This window comes from Euleptes europaea, chromosome 12, assembly GCF_029931775.1.
Source record: "Euleptes europaea isolate rEulEur1 chromosome 12, rEulEur1.hap1, whole genome shotgun sequence".
Taxonomy (NCBI): Eukaryota; Metazoa; Chordata; class Lepidosauria; order Squamata; family Sphaerodactylidae; genus Euleptes; species Euleptes europaea.
Genome location: NC_079323.1, coordinates 10714695 through 10740690, shown reverse-complemented (window position 1 = coordinate 10740690; position 25996 = coordinate 10714695). Strand labels below are relative to the sequence as shown.

The 25996-nt window shown below is 48.0% G+C and overlaps 1 protein-coding gene and 2 non-coding genes across 3 annotated transcripts in view; all 3 read left to right on the top strand.

The window, feature by feature from the left end:
* Positions 1-662: 662 nt before the first annotated feature.
* NOX4 (NADPH oxidase 4) overlaps positions 663-25996 on the top strand; it is a 137716-nt gene continuing 112382 nt past the window's right edge. The window contains exons 1-2 of the mRNA XM_056858931.1: positions 663-728; positions 11199-11294. Coding sequence (XP_056714909.1) covers positions 672-728; positions 11199-11294 — 153 coding nt within the window. The 5' untranslated portion in view covers positions 663-671. The remainder of the gene's footprint in view (positions 729-11198; positions 11295-25996) is intronic.
* TRNAF-AAA (transfer RNA phenylalanine (anticodon AAA)) lies at positions 10107-10178 on the top strand. Its single transcript has one exon. It is a non-coding gene; the product is annotated as a tRNA-Phe (tRNA).
* TRNAA-GGC (transfer RNA alanine (anticodon GGC)) lies at positions 16436-16507 on the top strand. The gene has a single exon. It is a non-coding gene; the product is annotated as a tRNA-Ala (tRNA).

Sequence of the window (25996 nt, the reverse complement as noted above, 5' to 3'; positions counted from 1 at the left end):
ATTTGTGTTAGTCTTTAAGGTGCTCCTGGACTCTTGCCCTTTTCTACTACTGCAGACAGACTAACTAAGCTGCGGCTCAGGAAAGCTCAGACCCTGCCAGAAAATATTTTTGTTAGTCTTTAAGGTGCTACTGGACTCTTGCCCTTTTCTACTAGTTTAAACGGTTAATGCCCTTTTAGTAGCTTGAAAACAGAAGTCCCAATACCGTGACTGTGCGCAACTACAATCGGAGTTGTACCCTTTTTTTTCCCCCACGCATGCAATTTTTTTGGAAAACTTTTCTTTCTTAGCAAAAGTAAAGCCTGCTGGTGGCGGGTGGGACAAAGCCCCCCCCCCTTTGTCTCCTGGCCACCTCGATCTGGAGACCCCGTCCGCCCTGGCAGCAGCCGCCCCAGAGGAAGCCGGGGAAACCCCTGGGCGCGGCGGAGACCCCCCCCCGGGCCGGCCCAGCTCCCCACCCCGGCCGGCCCCAGACAAAGGAGGCCGGGGGCGGCGGCGCAGGGAAGGGGGGGGGCTGGAGGGACGATCGGGGGCCCCGGGGCAGGAGGAGGGCGGCCGGCCGGCCGGAAGGAGGCGAGGCGGGGGGAGGCCCCCCGGCTGCCCGCTGAAAAGGCGGCGCCGCGGCGGGGCTGCCCCCCAAACGCCCCCCGAGCGCGGCCGCGGATGGCGCCATGGCCCTCTCCCGCCCCAGCTGGCTGGCCAACGAGGGCGGCAAGCACTTCCTCCTGGTAAGGCGCGCCTCCGAGCGACCAGCGCACGGACTGGGGGGTCCCTGGGGGCTTGGGGAAGGGGGACCTAGTTGGGAAGATCCTGCCTTGTGCCCGGGGGGGGGGTTGGACTAGATGGCCCCGGGGGGTCCTTTCCAACCCGGTGCTCCTAGCGCTCTTGAGCCTGTGCAGAGGGACCTCTGCCCCTTGAGCCTGTGCAGAGGGACCCCTGAGCTCGGTTGGGGTCGCGCTGGTTCCCAACGCGCCTTTGGCTCTTCGCAGATGCAAAAGCGGAGAACCGGTGGGTGGGTAGGTGGGTGGCGGGGGGGGGGGGGGACGGAAGAAAACTGGACCCTGGGGGCGCCTTAAGGACTTTATATATATATATATATATATATATATATATATATATATATATATATATATATATATAATTTTTTTTATTATTTTCTTCATTTAATATATCAACATCTAAATCAACATCTGTTACTAAAAACTGATGTAAGTGATGCAAAACAAATAATAAAAGTAATTGAAACTTAAAATGACTCCCCCCCCCCTCTCTCTCTTCCATCTAAAAATAAATTTATTTCTTGAGCCTGTGCGGAGGAAGCCCTGCCTCTTGAGCATGTGCAGAGGGACCCCTGAGCTCGGTTGGGGTCGCGCTGGTTCCCAACGTGCCTTTGGCTCCTCGCAGATGCAAAACCAGAGAACCGGTGGGTGGGTGGGTCGGTGGGTAGAGGGGGGGACGGAAGAAAACTGGAGCCTGGGGGCGCCTTAAGGACTAACCAAAGTTATTCCAGTTAGATTCGAGTCCCGAAGCACTTTAGACACCAACCAGATTTTTTTTGGGGGGGGTGGGGGGTGAGCTTTCGAGACTCAGCGCACCCTTCCATGGAGATAGAGCATCGCTGTTTAGGCTTAGGGCTGCTTAGGTTGGAAAGGAGGCGGTTAAGGGGAGGCATGATCCAGGTCTATAAAATGATGCATGGTTTGGAGAGAGGGGACAGGGAGACGCTTTTCTCCCTCTCTCGTAATACCAGGACGGTGGGGTCAGCTGCTGAAGCTGGGGGACGAGAGATTCAAAACAGTCAAAGGGCAGTATTTCTTCACACAACGCATTGTTAGATTGTGGAACTCCCTGCCCCAGGATGTGGTGATGGCTGCCAACTTGGAAGGCTTTAAGAGGGGAGTGGGCAGTAGGCAGATCATGAGAGGGAGGGCACCTTGGCCATCTTCTGGGCATGAAGTATGGGTCACTGGGGGTGTGGGGGGGAGGTCGTTGTGAATTTCCTGCATTGTGCAGGGGGTTGGACTAGATGACCCTGGTGGTCCCTTCCAACTCTATGATTCTATGATTCTGTGTTCATGGAGGTTAGGGTTATCCATGGGTACAAGTCACAATGGCTACTAGTCATGATGAATACATATTCTGTCCAGGATCAGAGGGGCATGCCTATTATCTTGGCCACTGTGTGAACAGACTGCTGGACTTGTTGGGCCTTGGTCCGATCCAGCATGACCTTTCTTATGGTCAGTATTAGTCTGTCTGTAGCGGTTCAAAAGACCAATAGTGCAGCAGCACTGTAAAGACTAATAAAATATCTGCCAGTCTTTAATTTTGTTAGTCTTTAAGATGCTACTGGACTCTTGCTCCCATAAAGTATGAACTTTCGCTGACTCAAAACTCACTTCAACAGGTGCAGTGTGGTGTAGTGGTAGACTGTCCAACTAGGACTGGGGAGACCAAAGCTCAGATCCTGCACAGGCCGTGCAGCTCACAAGGGGACTTTCGGCCGGTCACTGTCTCTCAACCTCCTACCTCACAGGGCTGTTGTGAGGGTAAAATGGAAGAGGGGAAAAACCACTCATGCTGCCCTGAATTCCTGGGACGAAAGTTGGGATAACAATGCAATAGGTCGATATAATGCAGGTTTTGTCTGTGGTGTTCATGCATTATATTGCTAATTCACGCAATAACCCTGTAGAGCGTGTCAATATTATTGTCCTGGCAGATGGGCGAGAGTGGTTTGCCTACAACCGCTGCTCGTGAGTTTCTGGAAGAGTGGAGATTCAAACCTGGAACTTCCTAGGCCGTGTGTGTGTGTGCGTTAAGTGTCGTCAAGTTGCTTCCGACTCATGGCGACCCTATGAATGAAAGTCCTCCAAAATGTCCTATCTTTGACAGCCTTGCTCAGATCTTGCAAACTGAAGGCTGTGGCTTCCTTCATTGAGTCAATCCATCTCTTGTTGGGTCTTCCTCTTTTCCTGCTGCCCTCAACTTTTCCTAGCATGACTGTCTTTTCCAGTGACTCTTGTCGTCTCACGACGTGACCAAAATACGATAGCCTCAGTTTAGTCATTTTAGCTTCTAGGATCAGTTCAGGCTTGATTTGATCTATAACCCACTGATTTGTTTTTTGGGCTGTCCACGGAATTCGTAACCCTCTCCTCCAACACCACATTTCAAAGGAATCTATTTTCTTCCTATCAGCTTTCTTCACTGTCCAGCTTTCACACCCATACATAGTAATAGGGAATATGATGGCATGAATTAATCTAGTCTTGGTGGCCAGCGACACATCCTTACACTTCAAAATCTTTTCTAGCTCCTTCATGCCCTTCCCAGTCTCAATCTCCTTCTGATTTCTTGACTGCAGTCTCCCTTTTGGTTGATGGTGGAGCCAAGGAATAGAAAGTCTTGAACAATTTCAATTTCCTCATTGTCAACCTTAAAGTTGTGTAATTCTCCTGTAGTCATTACTTTTGTTTTCTTGATGTTCAGCTGTAGTCCTGCTTTGGCACTTTCTCTTTTAACTTTCAGCAGTAGTCATTTCAAATCTTCACTATTTTCTGCCTATAATGTAGTGTCATCAGCATATCTCAAATTATTAATGTTCCTCCCTCCAATTTTCACTCCACCTTCATCTAAATCTAATCCAGCTTTCCTAATTATATGTTCTGCATATAGATTGAAGAGATAGGGAGATAAAATACATCCTTGTCTGACACCTTTGCCAATTGGAAACCATTCCGTTTCTCCATATTCTGTTCTAACTGTGGCCTCTTGTCCAGAGTACAGGTTGCGCATCAAAACGATCAGATGGAGTGGCACACCCATTTCCTTTAAAACCAGCCATAGCTTTTCATGATCCACACAGTCAAAAGCTTTGCTGTAATCTATGAAACACAAGCTGATTTCCTTCTGAAATTCTCTCGTATGCTCCAGTAACCAGTGTATATTTGCAATATGATCTCTAGTGCCTCTTCCTTTTCTGAAACCAGCTTGAACATCAGGCATTTCTTGATCCATATATGGTAACAGCCTTTGCTGTAAGATTTTGAGCATCACTTTACTTCTTGAGCATCCTAGGCCATACTCTTCACTAATATGTTGCTATAGCTCCCAGTTGCTTTCCAGTTTCCCCTGAGAACACCCCAGTGGGTTTCAAAAGAAGAAGAGGAAGAGTTGATTTTTATAGGCTGACTTTCTCTACCACTTAAGGGAGACTCAAACCTGTTTACAATCACCTTCCCTTCCCCTCCCTACAACAGACACCCTGTGAAGTAGGTGGGGCTGATAGAGTGTGACTAGCCCAAGGTCACCCAGCTGGCTTCATGTGTTGGAGTGGAGAAACAAATCCAATTCACCAGATTAGCCTCCGTCACTCATGTGGAGGAGTGGGGAATCAAACCCAATTCTCCAGAACAGAGTCCACCGCTCCAAACCACTGTTCTTAACCACTACACCATGCTGGCTTCTGAGTGGGGAACCTGAGTTGGGAACTTGCTGGCGTGGTATAGTGGTTAAAAGCAGTGGTTTGGAGCGATGGAGTCTGATCTGGAGAACCAGGTTTGATTCCCCCACTCCTCCACATGAGCAGCGGAGGCTAATCTGGTGAACTGGATTTGTTTCCCCACTCCTACACACAAAGACAATTGGGTGACCTTGGGCTAGTCACAGTTCTCTTAGAGCTCTCTCAGCCCCACCTACCTCACAGGGTGTCTGTTGTGGGGAGGGGAAGGGAAGGTGAATGTAAGCTGCTTTGAAGTCTCCCTTAAATGGTAGAGAAAGTCGGCCTATAAAAACCAACTCTTCTTCCACATTCACTTAAGTCCTTTTCATTTGGGAATTGATCCACTGCGCCCGTGTTTGGACAGACTCATGTAAGCTGGTCGAAATTTCCTAGTTCTTTCAACAGGGAACAGATTGAGCGCTGTTTGTTGGATGAGTTCCCCCTCAACTTTCCTTAACTCAAAGCTGTCCTGGCTGTCGGGGTGGTTGCACGCCTTCTCTACACGCAATCCTGCAATCCGATCTGCTCTGGTGGTCATTCATAGCAAACCCAGCAGCTATTCTGGATCGGTGAATGCGGAGCGCTATCTTGTATATGTGCCGGCTGATAAAAATAGGCACCCTGGCCGCAGCAAAAGAAAAAGAAAAAAGGATTCTTGTAGTGAGATAGGTGGCAAAGAACACGAGAAACTGCTTTTGGGGGGGGGGTATCTGATGTCCCGATTGTTTCCTCAAGTCAGCGTGGTGTAGTGGTTGAGAGCGGTGGGCTCTAATCTGGAGAACCGGGTTTGATTTCCCACTCCTCCACATGAGCGACAGACTCTGATCTGGTGAACCGGGTTGGTTTCCCCCACTCCTCCCCGTGCAGCTTGCTGGATGACCTTGGGCTAGTCACAGTTCTCTCCAAACTCAGCCCCGGCTGCCTCACAAGGGGTGTTTGTTGTGGGGAGAAGAAGGGAAGGTGATTTGAGTCTCCTTAAAAGGTAGAGAAAGTCAGCATATAAAAACCAACTTTTCTCCTTCTCGTGCTCCTTCTTGAAAATCGGGGTATAAAAACCAACTCTTCTTCTAACTTTGAAACATACTTTTCTGTTACCAGCTCAACCCATAGTTGCAACTGACTTAAGATGACCTCAGCAAGGGGCTTTCAAGGCAAGTGAGAAGCAGAGGTGGTTTGCCATTGCCTTCCTCTGTAGAGTCTTTCTCGGTGGGCTCCCATCCAAACAAAGACCCTGCTTAGCTTCTGTCTGACAAGATCAGGCTACAGTATGCTGCCTTTCCTCCATATAGAATGGTAGGCCGTGTGAATCTCAGGCTTCCGCTATGTGTTCAGGAGGCTGCACAGATAACTGACAGACGAGGAGTAACAGCTTTGAACATCTACGTGTCCTTTTTTTAAAACCTCTCTTGGAGTAGGAAACCAGCACAACAGGTGGAAGACTTACCCCCTGAGGTTCTACTTTTCTAATTGCAAGGTGATTTTTTATATGGGAAAGCATTCAAGAGTTCTGTCTTCCCCTCCCTCCCACAGCCTGAAGTTGTACAATTCCCCTGCACACTAAAGTGGTGCAATCCATTCTCCTCCAGTGACACAACCTCGTTTTACTACAGGTGAAGAACCTGCCCCTTTATAACCTATAGATCTGATGCTTCTACTTTCCTAACTTTCCAGACTCCATCAGTATCCATGATATTTTTGCTATTTAGTGTCAGATTGAGAAATGGAGTATTCTAGTGAACCGGTGGTAGACTTGGGTTCAAATTCTGTCTTGGCCGTGATGCTCACAAGGTAATCTTGGGCTAATCGCTTTCTGTCGGCTGACTTCACAGGGTTCTTTGAAGGACTGAATGATGGACGGAAGACTAAGCCCTATGAGGAAAGGCTGAGGGAGTTGGGAATGTTTAGTTTAGAGAAGAGGAGGTTGAGAGGGGATATGATTGCTTTCTTGAAGTATTTGAAGGGCTTTCACTTAGAGGAGGGCAGGGAGCTGCTCCTATTGACAGCAGAGGATAGGATTAACAATAATGGGTTTAAATTGCGGGCGGAAAGGTACCGGCTGGATATTAGGAAAACGTTTTTTTACAGTAAGAGTTGTTTGATCCTGGAATCAGCAACCTAGGGAGGTAGTGAGCTCCCCCTCTCTGGCAGTCTTTAAGCAGAGGCTGGACAAGCACTTGTCAGGGATGCTCTGGGCTGATCCTGCATTGAGCAGAGGGTTGGACTAGATGACCTGTATGGTCCCTTCCAACTCTATGATTCTAAGAAGTACATAATCTGCCCTGAGTTTTTTGGAGGATAAAAATGTAGTAAATAGGTAGTGACATTTCCAAGATACGTTCCGTAACTTGGCTGAAATTTGGGTGATGCTGATAAATGGAACACCGAGGGCAAGTCTAGACAGCACTGCTCTTCTTGTCTGGCGCTGTTCTGTAGGGAATGGCCAATTACGTTGCAATTCTTCACACAATTGACTTCAGTGGGCATAACCGTGTTAGGATTGCAGTGTTAGATTCATTTTTTTCCCCTTCCAAAAGCCCCTTAGCCGAAAGCAGGGAGTTGCAGCTAAGTATCCTGAACGTTTCTAATGTTGGATTTGGATGTGCTGAGTCATCGCTGATCAATGAAGCTGATAGGCAGCAGATCCCACACGGACAAAAGGAAATCCTGTGCTCAGACTGTAATTACCGTGTGGAATTTGCTGCCCCAGGAACACTAGCATAGTAAAATTAAGCAGGAATCCAGGGGCACCTTAAAGGCTAACAAAACGTCTTCCGGCATGAGCATATGCAGATCGGGGCTTGCTTCAACAGACGCCTGGTGTATAAGTGTAGTTGTCTAATAGATGTACCCCCCCCCCCTAGGCATCTGATGAAGTGAGCCTCGGACTGGATTTCTGCTTAATTTTGCCACAACAGACCAGCGCTGGTTTAGGAGACTTTCAAAGGGGATTAGTCAAATGCATGGAGGATAATTTATCAGCCACAATGACAGAATGGAACTTCCTTGTGCAGAGGCAGTATACCTCTGAATATCAGTGCTTGGGGCTGAGGGAAACAGCATGGGGAGGTGTTGGTCTCCATGCTTGTGGGCCTTTTGGGGACATCTGGTTGGCCCGTCTATGGTCTTTTATGCACGGCTGTTTCCCTCACTGTCACCCCTCTAACGACTTCGGCTCTTTGTTTGGTTTATGCATGCCGTTTCCGAATGTTAAATACAAAATAACCCTATGCTGAATACAGAAATTAGTAGCAAAAGAACAGCACAATGGCCAAACTATATGTAACAAAAAATCTAAGCAATTATTGTATATCAATCTTTTAGAAATGTAAATAACAGTTATCCACAATAGGCACTGCAGGTAAGTACAACGTATACAAGATGATTTCCAAATACTGTCCATAGAACAGTCCCAATGTGACTGATATGAGTTTTTCTTCTATCATATCAATAAAAAATCATTGGGACTGTTCTATGGACAGTGTTTGGAAATCATCTTGCATACATTGTACTTTCCTGCAGCGCCTATCGTGGATAACTGTTATATACATTTCTAAAAAATTGATGTACAATAATTGCTTAGATTTTTTGTTACATATAGTTTGGCCATTGTGCGGTTTTTTTTTTTTTTTTTTTTGCCATTTCCGAATGTCAGAAGTTGCCTCGCTCTCCCCCTGCATTTCCCTGCGTTTTCAGGGACCTGTTTTATCTTGAATTTGAAATTGCGGGGAAACACAACGGTAGAGCAAGGTGACGGTCGGAAGCGGCATGCATAATCCAAACAAAGACCTGAAGTTGTTGGAGGGGGTGACGGTGAGGGAAACAGCCGTGCATAAAAGGGATGTTGGACAGAACGGACCACTCTTCTGTCTCAACACTATTCCTTTTATATTCTTACCACCCTAATAAGAGCTTTGCTGCCATGGGCACAGTGAGACGGTGATTTCTACACCTCTTAATCGAGCACGGCTGATTATTTGCAGATGTTTTGCATATGTTTTTGTAGTGAACTTGCCAACAGTCCTCCGAGGTAGGCCAATATCGATTTATATATTTCTTCAGTCCTTTTCTCTTTTTTACCCAACCAAAATTGCCTCCCAAAATAGAGTGAAAAGGTGATACAAATGGCAATGAAAAAATAAGAAGAAAGGCTCCTTAGGACGGGGGGCGATCAGGCTGCATCCTGCTTTCCTTCGGATGGTTCCGGCACTGGTGCTGAGACCTTGGGGCTGAATCCTGGCTGCTGCTTCTCCTTCCTTCTCATGTTTTCATCAATGCCAGTTATTCACTTATGAGACCGACTCGCCTAAGACCTCCCAAGGAGTTAGGCAAGATTTGTACCAGGGACTTTTCTGAGGTCGCGGCTTGGATTCCTAGGCATTGTGTTATCACCAGGTCTCAACAAACGCATGCACATTTACGGTGCAATTCTATGCACTGTTAAACTGGTTTATTTAGTACGTTTTTATCCTGCCCTTCTTCTCAGGACCTCATGTGGTATCCGCCATGCTCCCTTTCTCTGTTTTATTCTCAGAACAACCCTGTGAAGGAGCTTGGCTTCATGGCAGAGTAGGGATTTGAACCAGGGACTCTTGGGTCTTTGTCTGACACCCTAACCACCACTCCATGCTGAATCACAGTTTCTTGTGTACCTGCATAGTTATATGATACATTATTTCCATAGGAAGCAGTTTTGAACACATGAAGCTGCCTTATACTTAATCAGACCTTTGGTCCATCGAAGTCAGTATTGTCTACTCAGACCGGCAGCGGCTCTCCAGGGTCTCAGGCAGAGGTCTTTTACATCACCTACTTGCCTATTCCCTTTAACTGGAGATGCTGGGGATTGAACCTGGGACCTTCTGCATGCCAAACAGATGCTCTACCACTGAGCCACAGCTCTAAACCATGTTTGGTTCCTCAGTGGAACAGGCTTCCTCAGGAGGTGGTAAGCTCTCCTTCTCTAGAGGTTTTTAAGGAGAGGCTAGATGGCCATCTGTCAGGAATGCTGATTCTATGAACTTAGGCAGTTGATGAGAGGGAGGGCATCTTGGCCATCTTCTGGGCATAGAGTAGGGGTCACTGGGTGTATGTGGGAGAGATAGTTGTGAATTTCCTGCATTGTGCAGGGGGTTGGACTAGATGACTCTGGTGGTCCCTTCCAACTCTATGATTCTATGTTTCTATGTTTTGGCTTGGCATCTCTCTTTGCTCCTTATAGCGAGTGATTTTGGTGGTGCTTTTGGTTACATTTAAAAGATAGTTACTAGTCTTACGCTGCCTAAGAATTCCATTACTATGGTATCAGTTGGCTAAACCGGCACCCTTTTGGTAAAGTGGTGCCTTTATGGGAACCTGAGATGGCCCTGAAGCACCAGGGATTCTTCAAAAAGACGTTCTGCCGTGGCCATTCCTGGGAGACCGTGTGCTCCCCTTAGCTGACCTCCCCAGCAATGGTGAAGTCCCCAAAGACCTTGCTGACACGCTGTGAATGTGACTTAGAACAGGGCTCCAAATCCTTTGTTGAGGGTTTCCTCCTAAAAAGCATTATCTGCCAGAGAAAAGTTCTAAACCCTTGTTTTTGAAGTCACATCTAGCCATGGGAGGGGCTGTGGCTCAGTGGAAGAGCATCTGTTTAAAATGCAGAAGGTCCCAGGTTCAATCCCCGGCATCTCCAGTTAAAAGGATCAGGTGGCAGGTGATGCAAAAGACCTTTCCTGCGACCCAGGAGAGCCACTGCCAGTCTGAGTTGACAATACTGACCTTGATGGACTGGTGGTCTGACTCAGTATAAGGCAGCTTCATGGGTGTTCATGTATGCTTTGACTAACTCCATGACCCAACATATCAATTTTCCTTGCCTGGTGAAGTTACATCAGCATCTGCTGATATGTTTCCTTGGTGCCCACTTTATTTCTCCCCAAAACATCTGTTTCCCAAAAGCAAAGCAAACATCTCTTCCCTAAAACATCTGTTACTCCTGGCTTTCTTCCGTTTCGTTGGAACAGGAAGTACGTCAGAAAAGCCGAGAAGGCATTGCCTTTCGATCTGCAGAGAACACCCTTATCAAAATGGCCATCTCCATCATAGGAGCATAGCTACCTTGGCTCCTTCCATTGTTTTGGGACTGCAGTCAACCACCCCTCCTGAGTCATGTTGTGATGCCATTGACTCAGTGTAACATGTGCTATGTTGGTCTGTCACTGAAGACTAACTCCAGTTGGTATAGAACACCATAGCTTGGTTGCTATAGGAGCTAGGTAGAGTATATGTATTATACCTGTCAATGTGTCTTCGACTCTTGAAAGATTACATCCTGAAAATCTTGGTGGGCTCTAAGGTGCTACTGGACTTGCATCTAGCTCATATTATTACCTTTTTTGCAGATGCTTCATTGGTTATCAGTTAGTTTCCAGGGGGTAGTCGTGTTGGTCTATAGCGGCAGAACAAAATTGAAGTCCAGTAGTTCTTTAAAGACCAACCAGATTTTCCAGGGTATAAACCATCATGAGTTAAAGCTCACTTTGGCAGATACGAAGTGAACTGTTTTGCTGTTTTGCTGCTTCAGCCCACTCCGCACCCTTGCCTGAGTGTTCTGTATGTCGGAAATAAATATGAGAAAGTCCTGGTTTTGTGCATGCAATTTCCACTGACCGTGGGTGTGTTTCTCTCTCCCCCCCCCACTTGCTTCCTTCAGCTGCTCTGGCTGACTCTCAACGTGGGGCTGTTTTGGAAAACTTTCTGGATGTATTACCACGGGCCGCAGTATTATTACTTGCATCAGATGCTGGGGGTAAGTGAGGAAGCAACGCCTCTCTCTCTCTCTCTCTTCTCTCTCTCTCTCTCTCTTCCACCCTTGAGAATGTGGGAATGGGAAATGGAAAATCTTGGCTAAGAGGGAAGACTGGGAATTTCTTGTTGACTCACAAGGAGGGGAGGGATGGACGCAATGGGGGTGGGGGGATTCTGTAGGGGGAAGGGGAGGGAGGTTACAGACAAAAGGAGCTCTTTCTTGGGTTTGAATGGAGGAAGGTCTCGGTCCAGAGTCTTGGAAAGCCGAGCCTCCTCCCCCCCTGCCCCCTCCAGGAGAATCTGCTGTGTGAATGTTTCTCCCCGCTGGCTCGAGCTGAGCTCTTCCTCACAGCAACTTTAACCGACCTTGTGGGCCTGTTCCAGCCTGCGCTTACACGCCAGCTCTCCTGGCATCTGTTTTCTCAAGGGCAGTTAATTTTTATGGACATCGGCAACTCCTTTCCAGCTCATGTTTGTGAACCCTGGTGAGGTTCAAAAGGCCAAAGAGAAAGCAGTTGAGGGAATGTGGAATAGGGTTGCCAACCTCCAGGGTCTAGCTGGAGATCTCCCGCGATTACAACTGATTTCCAGCCGATAGAGATCAGTTCCCCTGGAGAAAATGGCCGCTTTGGCAATTGGACTCTATGGCATTGAAGTCCTTCCCCTCCCCAAACCCCGCCCTCCTCAGGCTCCACCCCAAAAACCTCCTGCCGGTGGTGAAGGGGACCTGGCAACCCTATCAGAGCATATTCAACTTCCTCCCCCTACCCAACCCATAGGAACATAAGGAGGACCCAGCTGGATGAGACCAATAGTCCATGACTGGAGGAGAGGCCATGACTTAGTGGTAGAAAATCTGATTTGCATCGCCTTCCCTTCCCCTCCTCACAATAAACACCTTGTGAGGTGGGTGGGTAGGGTTGCCAACCTCCAGGTACTAGCTGGAGATCTCCCGCTATTGCAGCTGATCTCCAGCCGATAGGGATTAGTTCACCTGGAGAAAATGGCCGCTTTGGCAATTGGACTCTATGGCATTGAAGTCCCTCCCCTCCCCAAACCCCACCCCTCAGGCTCCGCCCCCAAAACCTCCCACCAGTGGCGAAGAGGGACCTGGCAACCCTAATGTGGAAAGAGAGAGGAGGGAGGAAGAGAGCCCAAAAGAGGGGCGCTGAGCTGGTAGAAAAGCCTTGAAGCACATTGGGGAGCTTCCTGTTTCCAGAGTGGTGCAGAGGTTACAGTGTGGAACTAGGATCTGGGAGACCCAGGTTCGAATCCCCACTCTGCCATGGAAGCTTTCTGGATTCCTTGGGCTAGTCGCACTCTCAGCCTCACCTACCTCACAGGGTTGTTGTAAGGATAAAATGGAGGAGGGAGATTGAAGTAAGCTGTTTTGGATCTTCCTTGGGGAGAAAATTGGGGTGTGACTATCTAAACAACCAAGCACTTTTTTTTTGGGGGGGGGGGTAAAAGGATTTTGAAACCTGCTTTAAAAACTTTGTCCAGTGCATTTTTGCCTTGCCCTTCATCCAAGGAGCTTCTCCCTTTCTCATATTGCCTTCACCACAACCCTGTGAGGTAGGCTGGGCTGAAGGAGAATGATTGGCTGAAAGTCACCCAGCAAGTCTCCCTGGAAGAGTGGGGATTTGAACCCAAGTCTTGCGGATCCTGGTCTGATTATTCGACTATGATACCATACTGGCTTTAAAATCCTGCTGGAAACAAACATATTGGTGCCTCCCTCATGCTCATTTTATCCCTCAGGAGAGAGAACAAATCCGAGATCTTTTCCCGAATTGTTATGTTTGTGAGTTTTGTAAGGAGACCCAGATGCACATGCATAATTCATAATCGATATCATTACATGGGAGCATTTGTTTAAACAGTAAAGTGTGAAGGCTTTTTCAAAATTCCCAGCCTTTGGGCCTCCCAGGCCTTTAAACATTTTCACGGGAGGCAAAAATCCAACAGGTACAGCTTTTCCCTGCATGGTGGCTCAGGGATGAGGAAATATATCACTTGCTGAATTTCTTCTAGTTGGACAATTGCCAGGACCAGAGGGATTCCGGCTCATTTTCTTCTCTGTGAAAGCAAATATTCTCTGCTCATTGAGTTCTCAATGAATTGGTTTGATTACTCGATTGAAAACCTTTTGGTCAACTAAAATCTGCCCCTCGATTATTTAGACAACACTTATATTAAAATGAGTTGCTTTTTAAATAAAAAAAATACTTGCTGATGACATGCACTATCTTAGAAGAGGTGTTCCCTCCTCACACTTATGTAGGAAAACATGTGTCTTCTAACAAGATAGGTACTTCAATTCATGTATGTCACCTTGAAATCCAAAGAGGGCAACAAAGATAGTGAGGGGTCTGGAGACCAAGTCCTATGAGGAAAGGTTGAAGGAGCTGGGTATGTTTAGCCTGAAGAGGAGAAGACGGAGAGGGGATATGATAACCATCTTCAAATACTTGAAGGGCTGTCATATAGAGGAAGTTGCTGAGTTGTTTTCTGTTGCCCCAGGAGGTCGGACCAGAACCAACGGGTTGAAATTAAATCAAAAGAGTTTCCAACAGTTAGAGCTGTTCCTCAGTGGAACTGGCTTCCTTGGGAGGTGGTAAGCTCTCTTTCCCGGGAGGTTTTTAAGGTTAGATGGCCATCTCTGTCAGCAATGCTGATTCTATGACCTTAAGCAGATGATGAGAGGGAGGGCATCTTGGCCATCTTCTGGGCATGGAGTAGGGGTCACTGGGGGAGGTGTGGGGGAGGTAGTTTGGAATTGTGCAGGGGGTTGGACTCGATTACCCTGGTGATCCCTTCCAACGCTATGATTCTATGAAAATATACTTTTCTGCCTGTCCAATATATTTCCCCTCACCATTCCTCAAGGAGTTCAGAGTGACATGCAAGGGGTCTCCCCTCCTGGATTTTTTCCTACATAGATGGCATCTGTCCATCTAGATGGTCAGACAACGGCTCTCCAGAGTCCCAAGAAAAGGAACTTTTTTTCAAAGATTTGCTACCTGAGATCCTTTTAACTGGAGATGCCGGGGATTGAGCTAGGGTTGCCGACCTCCAGGTGGCGGCTGGAGATCTCCCACTATTACAACTGATCACCAGCTGACAATGGTCAGTTCCCCTGGAGAAAATGGCCACTTTGCCCATTGGACTCTATGGCATTGAAGTCCCGCCCCAAACCCAGCCTTCCTCAGGCTCTGACCCCAAAATCTCCAGGTGTTTCCCTACCTGGAGCTGGCAACCCTAGATTGAGTCCAGGCCTTTCTGACATGTGGTCCATCACTGGGCCGTGACCTTTCCTCAAAAGGCTCTTTAAACAAAGGAAGACTTAAATGTGCCTCAGTGGGTCTTTTGAAAACTGGGATCCCGCAAAGGTGATAGGCCAAGTTCCCACGATCTTTAACCCTGGGATGGCAGGGCAAGTGTCAAAAAATAGATCAGATACAGGGAGTTCTGTGATCAGACATTTCCAGAATCTTTTTAAAGTACGGCTGAACAGTCCATGGAGAAATGGGAGAGGCAGTTTAATGGTTCTAACCCTTCTGGTTTTGCACATCTAAACTGTTATAACTCTTCTGCCCCGACTTGGATGGCCCAGGCTAGCTGGATCTTGTCAGATTTCAGAACCCAAGTAGGGTCAGCTGCGGTTAGTACTAGGATGGGAGACCACCTTTCCTTCCCGTTCTCCCATTGAAGCTCCATGAGACAATGCTCTGGAGAGCCAGCGTGGTGTAGTGGTTAAGAGTGGTGGACTATAATCTGGAGAACCAGGTTTGATTCCCCACTCCTCTACTTGAGCAGCAGACTCTAATCTGGAAAACCTGGTTTGATTCCCCACTCCTCCACATGAGCGGTGGACTCTAATCTGGAGAACTGGGTTGGTTTCCCACTCCTCCCCATGCAGCCAGCCGGGTGCCCTTGGACTAGTCACAGTTATCTCCGAACTCTCTCAGCCTCACCTACCTCACAAGGTGTCTGTTGTGGGGAGAGGAAGGGAAGGAGATTGTAAACCCATTTGATTCTCCTTAAAAAGATAGTGAAAATCTACCTTATAAAATCCAACTCTTCTTCTTCTTGAATGGTAGAAAGAGCTATGACTTAAAGGATGAAAGGACTGAAACAAAATTTAAAAAAATACAAAGCATCTGAGATTGAAAGTTCAGAATGGCAAGTTAGAAGAGCAGTAATCAAATGTGCTCTAAGAACCTCTAAAATTGTCCACTCAGACTGGCAGCAGCTCTCCAGGGTCTCAGGTGGAGGTCTTTCCCATCATCTGCTGCCTGGTCCTTTTAACTGGAGATGCTGGGGATTGAACCTGGGGCCTTCTGCATGCCAAGCAGAGGCTCCACCACCGAGCCGCGGCCCAATTCTTCAGCCCTGCAATATAGTAATTTTAAACCGAATCGATGCTGCACATTTTAAAAACCCGTTTATTAGGGAAGTGGGGAATCTGAGAAAAAGGGATCATGCTGCATGCTTGTTAACCTGTCTACACAAGGTGGCAGGAAGCTGTCTTTTGCAGAGTCGAACCGGAAGTGGCAATGGGGCCCAACTCTGTAACTGGGGTGGATCCAGCCATCTTGGGTCCCACTGCCGCTTCCAGTTTGACTCTGCGAAAGAGCACTTCCTGCCACTTTGTGTAGACTGGTAAACGAGAGCCAATGTGGTACAGTGGGCAAGAGGGGCGGACTCTTATCCAGCGAACCAGGTTTGGTTCCCCACTCCTCCACACGAAACCAGCAAGGTGACCTTGGGCTAGTCACAGTTCTCTCCGAACTCTCTCAGCCACGCCTATCTCACAAGGTGTCTGTTGTGGGGAGGGGAAGGGTAGGCGATTGTAAGCCGCTTTGAGACTCCTTAAAGGTAGAAAAAAAGTGGGGTATAAAAAAACAACTCTTTTTCTTCTGATAAAAAAAAGGGAGGAAGGGTCCCCTTTGACCACCCAGAAAGGTTAGGCTGGAGATCATGGGATCTGCAGGGACTAAAACCACATGAGTCGGGGTTGTAGTAAGGAGTGGAGCTGGGCAAGATTGAATGGAAAAGCTGGTTGGATCGGCCCCTTCGTCTCCTTGGACTGACACGGCTGCCCAGTTCCTTTAGCGGAGCTCCTTCTCAGCCCCAAGAGGAGATGTGGCTCAGTGGTAGAGCATCTGCTTGGCATGCAGAAGGTCCCAGGTTCAATCCCCGGCATCTCCAGGTAAAGGGACTAGGCAAGTAGGTGATATGAAAGACCCCCGCCTGAGACCCTGGGGAGCCGCTGCCATTCTGAGTAGAGAATACTGACTTTGATGGGCCAAGGGTCTGATTCAGTATAAGGCAGCTTCATGTTTATGTGTTCAATTAATTAAAACATTTATGTCCCCCCTTTCCTCATAGTTCATGGTAGCTTACAATCACAGTAAATTGAACAACAACAAAAGGAACTACTGCAACAATAAATCAAAACCGAGGAATCAAAAGTTGCAGAGAAACAATATGTATAAATGTATTATAAAAAATTGATACAAAGTGTCTCTGTGTACCCAAAGTACCAAAGCAAATTAGAAACGCGCAACCAAGCAAAATAAATACAAATTATCTCCATGTAAGACAAATCAGAAATAAACGCTTTTCGACCATGTCTTCTTCTGTGGTTATCTAATAAACAAAATTCATTGTTATGTTAGCGTTTTGGCTACACTTGTTTTTTGTCAGGAAAATAATGTTATTGTGTATTTCTGGAGCCTTTGTATGGAGGACTTCTTTGTATGGGTGTTTATATATATATATATATTCATTTATATGCATACAGCACTTTTTATCTTTAGTTATTTCTAATTACATTGTTTTTAACTTCTAGGGTATTATAGTAAGACGTTTTACTGTGGAGGCAATTTGCTATATTAACGTTGCTTCCAGGATAACTAATTACATTCATTTTTACTTTACATTTGAAAGTATTAAGTAGATTTAAAAAAAACAAACTTTTTTTTAGGTTTGCCCATTGCAATGCAGAGCATCCCTGCCTCTTCATTTAGTATATTTTTTCTGTATTCCAGGATTGTTTTAATTTACTTTATTTATTTAGATTTTTACCCCGTCCTCAATGCCTGGCTAGAGCCAGGCTCGGGGTGGCTAACAACGTGTCAATAAATAAATATTATAACATGCAATAAAACCACAGATAAAACAATTAAACTATCCCCATAAAACCAGAGGTAAAACAATAGATGGTATTCTGTTATGAACACAGGGTCCACTATAGGTAGGATCACCAACCTCCAGGAACTAGTAAAAAAGAAACAGTATAGACTCAATATATATCAGACATTATATTCTATGCAACTACCTATGAAACTAAGTGCAACAAAGACAATACAAGTGATTACATACAATATACAATTATATACAAAAATAGTCAAAATTGACCGGCAACGACGCAGCATAATAGCTATCTCCAAAGGAAGATGAAGGCAAAAGAGTCCAAATAAGAGACGGTGGTTAATAACCTAGCGTCTATGATGGCAAGAGCAACTCAAAGATGGCACACAAAACTCAGTTTTTACTATTTTTGTATATAATTGTATATTGTATGTAATGCCACCGAGTCCAATGGCCGAAGTGGCCATTTTCTCCAGGTGAACTGATTACAGTTGTAATAGCAGGAGATCTCTAGCTGGTACCTGGAGGTTAAACGAAAGAAGGGCAGGGTACTGTAGGATAATTGCAAACAAAGGAACAGTACCCAAATATAGGCTACAGGTGAAGCTATATTATACAGCTATATTACACAGGTGAAGTTATAAAATCAGTGCAAACATGAAAAACATACAAAACACCTACATGGTACAAACAGACAAACAACTCAAACCTGGTAAGTTTCTAGGCAAACAGTTAACAAGGAACGTCAATAAACGTCAATTTGAATTCATAAGGCAAATGCCCTTAGAGCAGTCCATAGAGATGTGATGCCATTCAATTGAAGAGAATTGATCCAGGGTTGATATCGTAGGAATCTTCGGAACGTGTAATATAGCACTTTTTTGTGGCCTTTATTTGGATACCGTTCCTTTGTTTGCAAGTACCTGGAAGTTGACAATCCTACCACTGAAGAAGGCATGATCGAAATGTGTCTGGTCATGTATTTCTGATTTATCATATGTGGAGATAATTTGTATTTCTTTTAATTGGGTGTGCATTTCTGATTTGTGTGGGTGCTTTGTTAATGCAGTGACACTTTGTATCCATTTCTGTATAATTATACATATCGTTTCTCTGCAAATTTTGATTCCTTGGCTTACAATAATAGTTTGAAAGATTTTCAGTTAAAAAATAAAATAAAATAACCAACCCCAGACCTTTCTCCCTTCACCCCCTTAAAAGATGCCTGCCATTCAAACCCCCTCAAAAGACCTGGCAAGTTGGCCTCCTGAAGACCTCCAAGAAGAGCCTCCCCCTCACCTATTCAGGGAGCCCCTTCCACAGAGCCGGAGCCACAAGGCAAAGACCTGGGCTCCTGTCAACGCCATACGGGCCACTATAAGTGGTGGGATTGCCAACAAATTCCTGCCTGATGACCATAGTTAAATGGTGGCACTCCCTGCCCCAGGATGTGGTGATGGCTGCCAACTTGGAAGGCTTTAAGAGGGGAGTGGACATGTTCATGGAGGAGAGGGCTATCCATGGCTACTAGTCCAAATGGCTACTAGTCATGATGCATACCTATTCTCTCCAGGATCTGAGGAGCATGTCTATTGTATTAGGTGCTGTGGTACACAGGCAGGACGGTGCTGCTGCAGTCGTCTTGTTTGTGGGCTTCTTGGAGGCACCTGGTTGGCAACTGTGTGAACAGACTTCTGGACTTGATGGGCCTTGGTCTGATCCAGCATGGCCTTTCTTATGTTCTTATTGTTGGCACACGGGGGCTGTGGTTGGGGATCTTTGAGCTGCGCCTGAGAGCTTGTGCCACCACTGAGCACAAGGGAACGTCCTTTGCTTGCGGGAACATCTCACCTGACATTCCGTTTCAAATTGGCAACTCGGCCGCCAAGAGAGGAAATGTTCCTTCTGACCCACGAAATTGCATTTTTCCTGCAGGGAAAATTTTCGGAAATGACAGCATACTCATGTTAGGGGATGGGGATTGTAAGAGAGCATAAGGAAAGAAAGCTATCTTGTCACTCCTTTCCGATTTTTTTGTGCGTTAACAATGATTTCCTCTTGCTTAAAATATTCTCCAGATGTTACGAGGGTTTGCTGCCCCTCCGCTAAAAAGAAGAAGAAGAGAGAACGGCCCCTCTGTCTGTTCCCCTGTCTAACATTAGAGCAGCTGAGAGGGAAACTGTAGACGCTTTGTCGTTTAGATGCGGCGTTCACACATGATAGGAAACCCTTTTGTAACCAAAGGTTGAAGGGGCAGGCAGAAGTTCTCAACCTACTTTCAGGATATTGGGAAGGGACCTTAAGAAATGGGAAAGGTTGTGGGAAATTGAAAACTTACATGTCCTCAGCGCTGAAAAATGCATAATTCGGGGAAGGGGGTAGGCAGGTGTAGGAGTTAAGGCACCAGACTGAGGTTGGGTAGAAGAGAAGAAGAAGAGTTGGTTTTTATATGCCTACTTTCTCTACCGCTTAAGGGAAACTCAAACCAGCTTACAATCACCTTCTCTTCCCCTCCCCACAACAGACTCCCTGTGAGGTAGGTAGGGCTGAGAGAATGTGACTAGCCCAAGGTCACCCTGCTGGCTTCGTGTGTAGGAGTGGGGAAACAAATCCAGTTCACCAGATCAGCCTCCGCCACTCAAGTGGAGGAGCAGAGAATCAAACCCAGTTCTCCAGATCAGAGTCCACTGCTCCAAACCACCTCTCTTAACCACTATGCCACGCTGGGTACAAACCAGCTTCAAGACCCTGCCAGGCAACCCACCTAGGAAGGACAAAAATGGAGGAGGGTCGAATGTTGCAGGTTGCCTCAAGGTCTTCCCCTCCCTTCAGAAGGGCAGGGCAAAACCGGAATCACAAATCAATAGTTCGGCCTGGCTGTGACCTGTGAATCCCCGCAAGAAGAGAATTTGGTAGCGTGTACATGAATTTCAAGCCCAGAGTTGGCAACCCTGCTTGGTGATGCATTTCAGCTTTCAGCCAGAGAGGGTTGCCGGCCTGCTGCATCGTTTGCATGAATGCAGTGAGCAGAGCTTCTGCTAATGCTATTAGCCCGTCTTTCGAAACTAGATTTGCAGGTTGTCTTGTGGGCATTGCAGGCAAGTTTTTGGATGCCGGGAGCATTCAGTTCATGCAGAACCCCCAGTGTAGCATTACCAGGCAGAGGGGTGATCTTCAGGGCTCGGCTTTTAAGCACACAGCTCTCTGGCTCTCTGTCCTCCTGTATAATCCCAGCAATCCTCTGGTCTCTAAACATGGGGGAGCACCTACTTTCTCAAGACAGAATATCCCCCCCCCCAAAAAAAGATGTCTCTCTTCAAAAAAGGATGTCTCTGTTCAGAGAAGAACAAAATTTATGTTTTCTATGTAGCTGAGGGTGTCAGGCTGCTATCTCGGTTTCGTTATTGCCTCTGTCTCTGTGCTGTATTGTCTGCCCCCCAAGGTCGCATGCCTAAGCCTAAGCCTGGGAACTCAGCTCCTGGGAAACTGTATTCCTGCGTGTAATCTCCCGCCTTTCCTGCCTTATAATATCTCCCAGCTAGTGAGCCTTTCATAGCTGTCATTTTATTCGTTTGCACTGTATGCCTATTTGATCAGTAAAATCCATCTGTTTGGACTCTATACGACTTTGTGGTGATTTCTGGTTCTGTGGGCCAAGGGCTGACATTATGACAGCTATCCTACATCTTCACCGTTCTCCTAGCCAGGCTGGAGCCCAGGGGGGTTCGCCTGCCACTTGGATGGGAGCTGTGCAGCTCTCCAGGTGATCTACTACCCTGGAGCCCTTCTCAGGGGACCCTACTCTGTTACAGGACTTAATCGCTGAACTTTTCCGGACGAACCGAGAGGTTTGCCGCTTGAGGGGACTGGTACACGCGCAGTGGCAATCTCTTACAGGACGTCTCTGGATGTTAACATCGGAGGATACTGATGCTCGTTTAGATCTTCAGGACTTGGATCAATTACTGGACGATGCCCGATTGGCGACTGAGGATTTACAAATATTAACTGGACTTCTGGATAATCTTATTTCTCGACAAACTCTTTCTACCATGGCGGGAGCCCCACCGGAGGGTTTTTCCCTGATCCCGGATGCGGCCAGCTGCCAGGCTGAGGCCAAGCGAGTCGCTATTAGCACCGCTCTTCTCCTTGTGGAATGTACAAAGGACACCCCGGTAGCCACCTTGGCTCAAGTTTTGACCCCGACGTTTGGAGCCGAGGCATCCGCACTGGCGGTTCGAGTACAACCTCTGCTGGGCGGGGAACCTGACCCCATACTCTTGCTCCTCGAGACAGAACTTTTGCCGCGCATTACGGCAGAGGCTGCCCTAAGACTTGAGAACGCCAAAGTTCTTGCGGATCAGCAAGCCGCCGAAGCGGCTAGGGTCGCAAGAGAGAGAGAGGCGGCGGAAGCAGCCAGGGCGGCTGCAGCAAGGAATCAGGCGAACGTGGACACGCGCCCCAAGGACTATGTACTGGGACTATCAGGTCTAACCTTTTCCCCGGCGTTTGTCCCGTCGCGTGCGACCCAACGCGCACGCCGTTTGGCTGACCGACGTCGAGACTCAGATGAGTCTGAAGACGAGGATTTATATGGGGATAGCTCTCAATGGGCCACGAGCTTCCGAACCAGTAAGCCTCATCTTACTGGGGGCCCAAGTGAGGAGGTTCATCTTTTACGAGCCCAGAATCGGGAGCTCTCCGACCGTGTGGATCAACTCCAAGAAGTAATGGAACTTATGCTTCACGAGAACAGGCAATTACAACAAACCCTGATAGCTCAGAGACAGCCCGTTCCGATACCGGGTCAGGCGGTACCCGTACAACCACCCGCTAATGTGCCTGCTCCACCCTTACCTCCTGGAGCTCCTGTTGCTCCTCCGCTCCGACCACCCGTGCAACCACCTGCTAATGTGCCTGCTCCACCCTTGCCTCCTGGAGCTCCTGTTGCTCCTCCGCCCGGACCACCCGTGCAACCGGGTCAGCCCGCGCCCGGCCCTTGGAAGCAACTCAAATTGAGGACTACGTATGACGGATCTCTTGAGACTTTGCCTTGTTTCTTGCATCAAGTGGACAGTTATATGCGAGAACAAGGTCAACTTTTCCCCACGGAAGATAGCCGGGTGCGGTACGTAGCTTCCCTCCTGACAGGCAAAGCGGCTGACTGGATGGTCCTCCAGTTTGACACCCGCTCTCGTGCGATTCGTTCCCTCAACAACTTCATGACTGCCCTGAGAAGGAGGTTTGAGGACCCCTTCCTGGGAGAAAGAGCCAAAACGGAACTTTTACAATTAAAACAAGGCTCTGCTACAGTTCGGGAATTTGCCGATGAATTTCAGCGACTGGCAAGTAAAATTGTAGGTTGGCCCGAGACCACCCTAATCCATCATTTCAGGGAAGCCTTGCATCCTGACATTCTGAACTGGTCTTACATGCGGGGCGATCCCGATACCCTCGAAGGCTGGATCCTATTAGCCGAGGAAGTGGAAAGCCGCCGCCGCTTTATTTCTCTCGTCCGTCAAAAGCACAAGGAGAAGGGCACCCAAAAGCCTCAACCCAAGGCACCACTGCTCGTCCCGCGAAATCCCCCACGTCCGCTCCAGGAACGTGAAGCCCGATTTCAGAGAGGTGCCTGTCTTACATGCGGAGAAATGGGCCACTTTGCAGCCGTTTGCCCACGCCGCCAGGAATTATTTCGTCCCAGCACGACAACCCGCGCCCGAGGTCGTCCACCACGCAGAGGCACCGCGGCCACCCGCAGCGCAGCTCCGGGAAGGCCCACACCCTCTGCACTCCATGCCGGGGACCCAGCCTCCCTGCCTGCTTCCAACGACCCCGCCGGGTCTCGGATTACAAGTGCCCCATTGGGGGACAGCTTTCCCTCTTCGGATGAGGAAAACCCTTGGATTTCTCCAGCCTTAAACCTGGAATCTCCCCTCGACTTGTCAAAAAACGGCTCCGGTCTGTGGTGAATGGAGCATCTCCACAGACCTCTCAGGATCTTCCTATCAAACCGAATGCTCCTACCAAAATCAAAGAAGTGGACTCCACCGTCTACGTAGATGCAGTTTTACAACAACTTAACGGAGGTCCACAAATCCCCGTCAAAGCACTAATTGACTCCGGTTGCTGTCGCACTCTCATAAACGAAGCCACGTTTGCTGCCCTCAGAGCCGACTCAGAGGCTTTACCCGCCCCCGTCCAATTTGCTCAAATGGACGGGAGCCAATTCCAGGGGGGTCCAGTTGATCATCGCACCATAGGGGTGGCAATGGGAATTGGTTCCCACTGGGAACAAATAGACTTCACTATAGCCCCTATCCGATTTGACGTGGTCTTGGGAATTAACTGGATTAAAGGACATAGTCCCAGTATTGATTGGGAAACAAACACTATTTCTTTCGCTAGTCCCACCTGCGACCAGCATCGGCAAAACTTTGCTCTGCCATTTCCGCCCATTCCAGCGTTAACCTCTACTGCTCCAGTACCACCGGCTCTACCCGCTGTATACCGGGACTTTGAAGATGTCTTCGACCTTAAGGAATGTGATGCCTTACCCCCCCATCGGGCCTCAGACTGTGCGATTGAAGTAGTAAAGGACTGCACATTAACCAAAAGTAAGATTTACCCGATGAGCGCTTCCGAGCGCACTGTCCTCCGGGACTTTTTGGACAAAAACCTCGCCAGAGGGTTCATTCGCCCTTCGAATGCCCCAAACTCGGCCCCCGCGTTTTTCGTCCGGAAAAAAGAGGGCGACCTTCGCCTGTGCATTGACTTCAGAAAGCTCAATGCGGTTACCCAGACCAACGCCTATCCTATCCCATTAATATCGGATATTTTGGGACAATTACAGGAAGGCCGTGTATTCTCTAAATTAGACTTGGTGGAAGCCTACTACCGAGTCCGTATCCGCGAAGGAGATGAACACCTCACTGCCTTCTCTAGCTGTTTCGGAATGTATGAATTCCTTGTAATGCCGTTCGGATTAAAAGGGGCCCCGGGGGTCTTCATGCAACTCATCAATGAAATCCTACATGACCTTCTATATCGTGGGGTGGTGGTCTACTTAGATGACATTCTCATTTATTCGAAAACTATGGACGAGCATGTGACTCTGGTCAGAGAAGTTCTACAACGCCTGCGTAACCATCAACTGTTCGCTAAACTAGCTAAGTGTGAATTTCACCAAAGCAAACTCACGTTTTTGGGATACATCATCTCCCACCAAGGTCTTCGCATGGACCCCGCCAAAGTCCAAGCCGTCCTCGATTGGACTCCCCCCACCAACCGTAAGCAAGTACAGCAATTTCTGGGATTTGCAAACTTCTATCGGGGATTCATCCCTAACTTCGCCCAAGTGGCTCTACCCATTACGGACCTACTGAAAACTAAGGGAAAAGTAAGCTCGGCTGCCTTGCCCTCCGCAAAAATCCTATGGACTGAGCAATGCCAAGCCGCCTTTCTGGCCCTCAAACGCCTCTTCACTTCGGAGCCGGTGCTACGGCACCCAGACCCAAATCAAATGTTCATTGTACAAGTCGATGCTTCCGATGTAGCCATGGGAGGGGCTCTCCTCCAACAAGGACCGGACGGTCTTCTTCACCCTTGCGCTTACTTTTCAAAAAAATTTGCGCACGCTCAATTAAACTGGCCCATCTGGGAGAAAGAGGCCTCTGCAGTTCATCATGCACTGACTTTATGGCGGCAATTCTTGGAAGGGTCTAAAGTACCCTTTGAAGTTTGGACCGATCACAAAAATCTAGCTGCCCTCACGGGGTCCCATAAACTATCGGCGAAACAACAACGGTGGGCGGAGTTCTTTGCTCAGTTCCGTTTCACCCTGAAGCACGTCCCTGGGAAGCAGAACGTTCTCGCGGATGCCCTCTCCCGTTTACCACAATATCCGGTAAAACTCGAAAGACCCACCAACTCTCTGTTCACCCCTATGCAACGTGGGGCCCTACCTATGCTGGCTGTGCAAACCCGATCCCAGCATCAACACACCTTCCCTAACTCGCAAGCTCCGCCAGCCCAACCGGCTGCCCAGCCGCCACCGCATCAGACCGGAGTTCCCGCCCCTCCTACCCCTCCGACCGCTCAGCCGCCTGCAGTCTGCGCGCCGCCGCACGTAAGCACTAACCCTATAACTATTTCTCAAATCTCCGGGACCGACGGGGGGGCTCCCTCCAAGCTCCCCATCTCCGAATCCTTTTTAACGGTCCTTCGGGACCAGTGCCTTTTAGAACGTTCCGCTCATACCCTACCTCCTGGTGTTTTGGAACAAGGGGGGTCCTGGTACAAAGACTCAAAATTGTATGTACCCAAAGCTCTCCGGAAGGACGTTTTACATTTAGCTCATGGAGCCAAAACAGCTGGGCACTTTGGGTTTCTGAAGACCCTTCACTTATTGCGCAGACAGTTCTGGTGGGGGGGAATGCGTTCCGACATTGACTCCTTCATCCGCAGCTGTCCCGTTTGTGCCGCTGCGAAACGATCGCAGGGCAAACCCCCGGGATTGCTACAACCTCTTGAAACGCCCAGCAG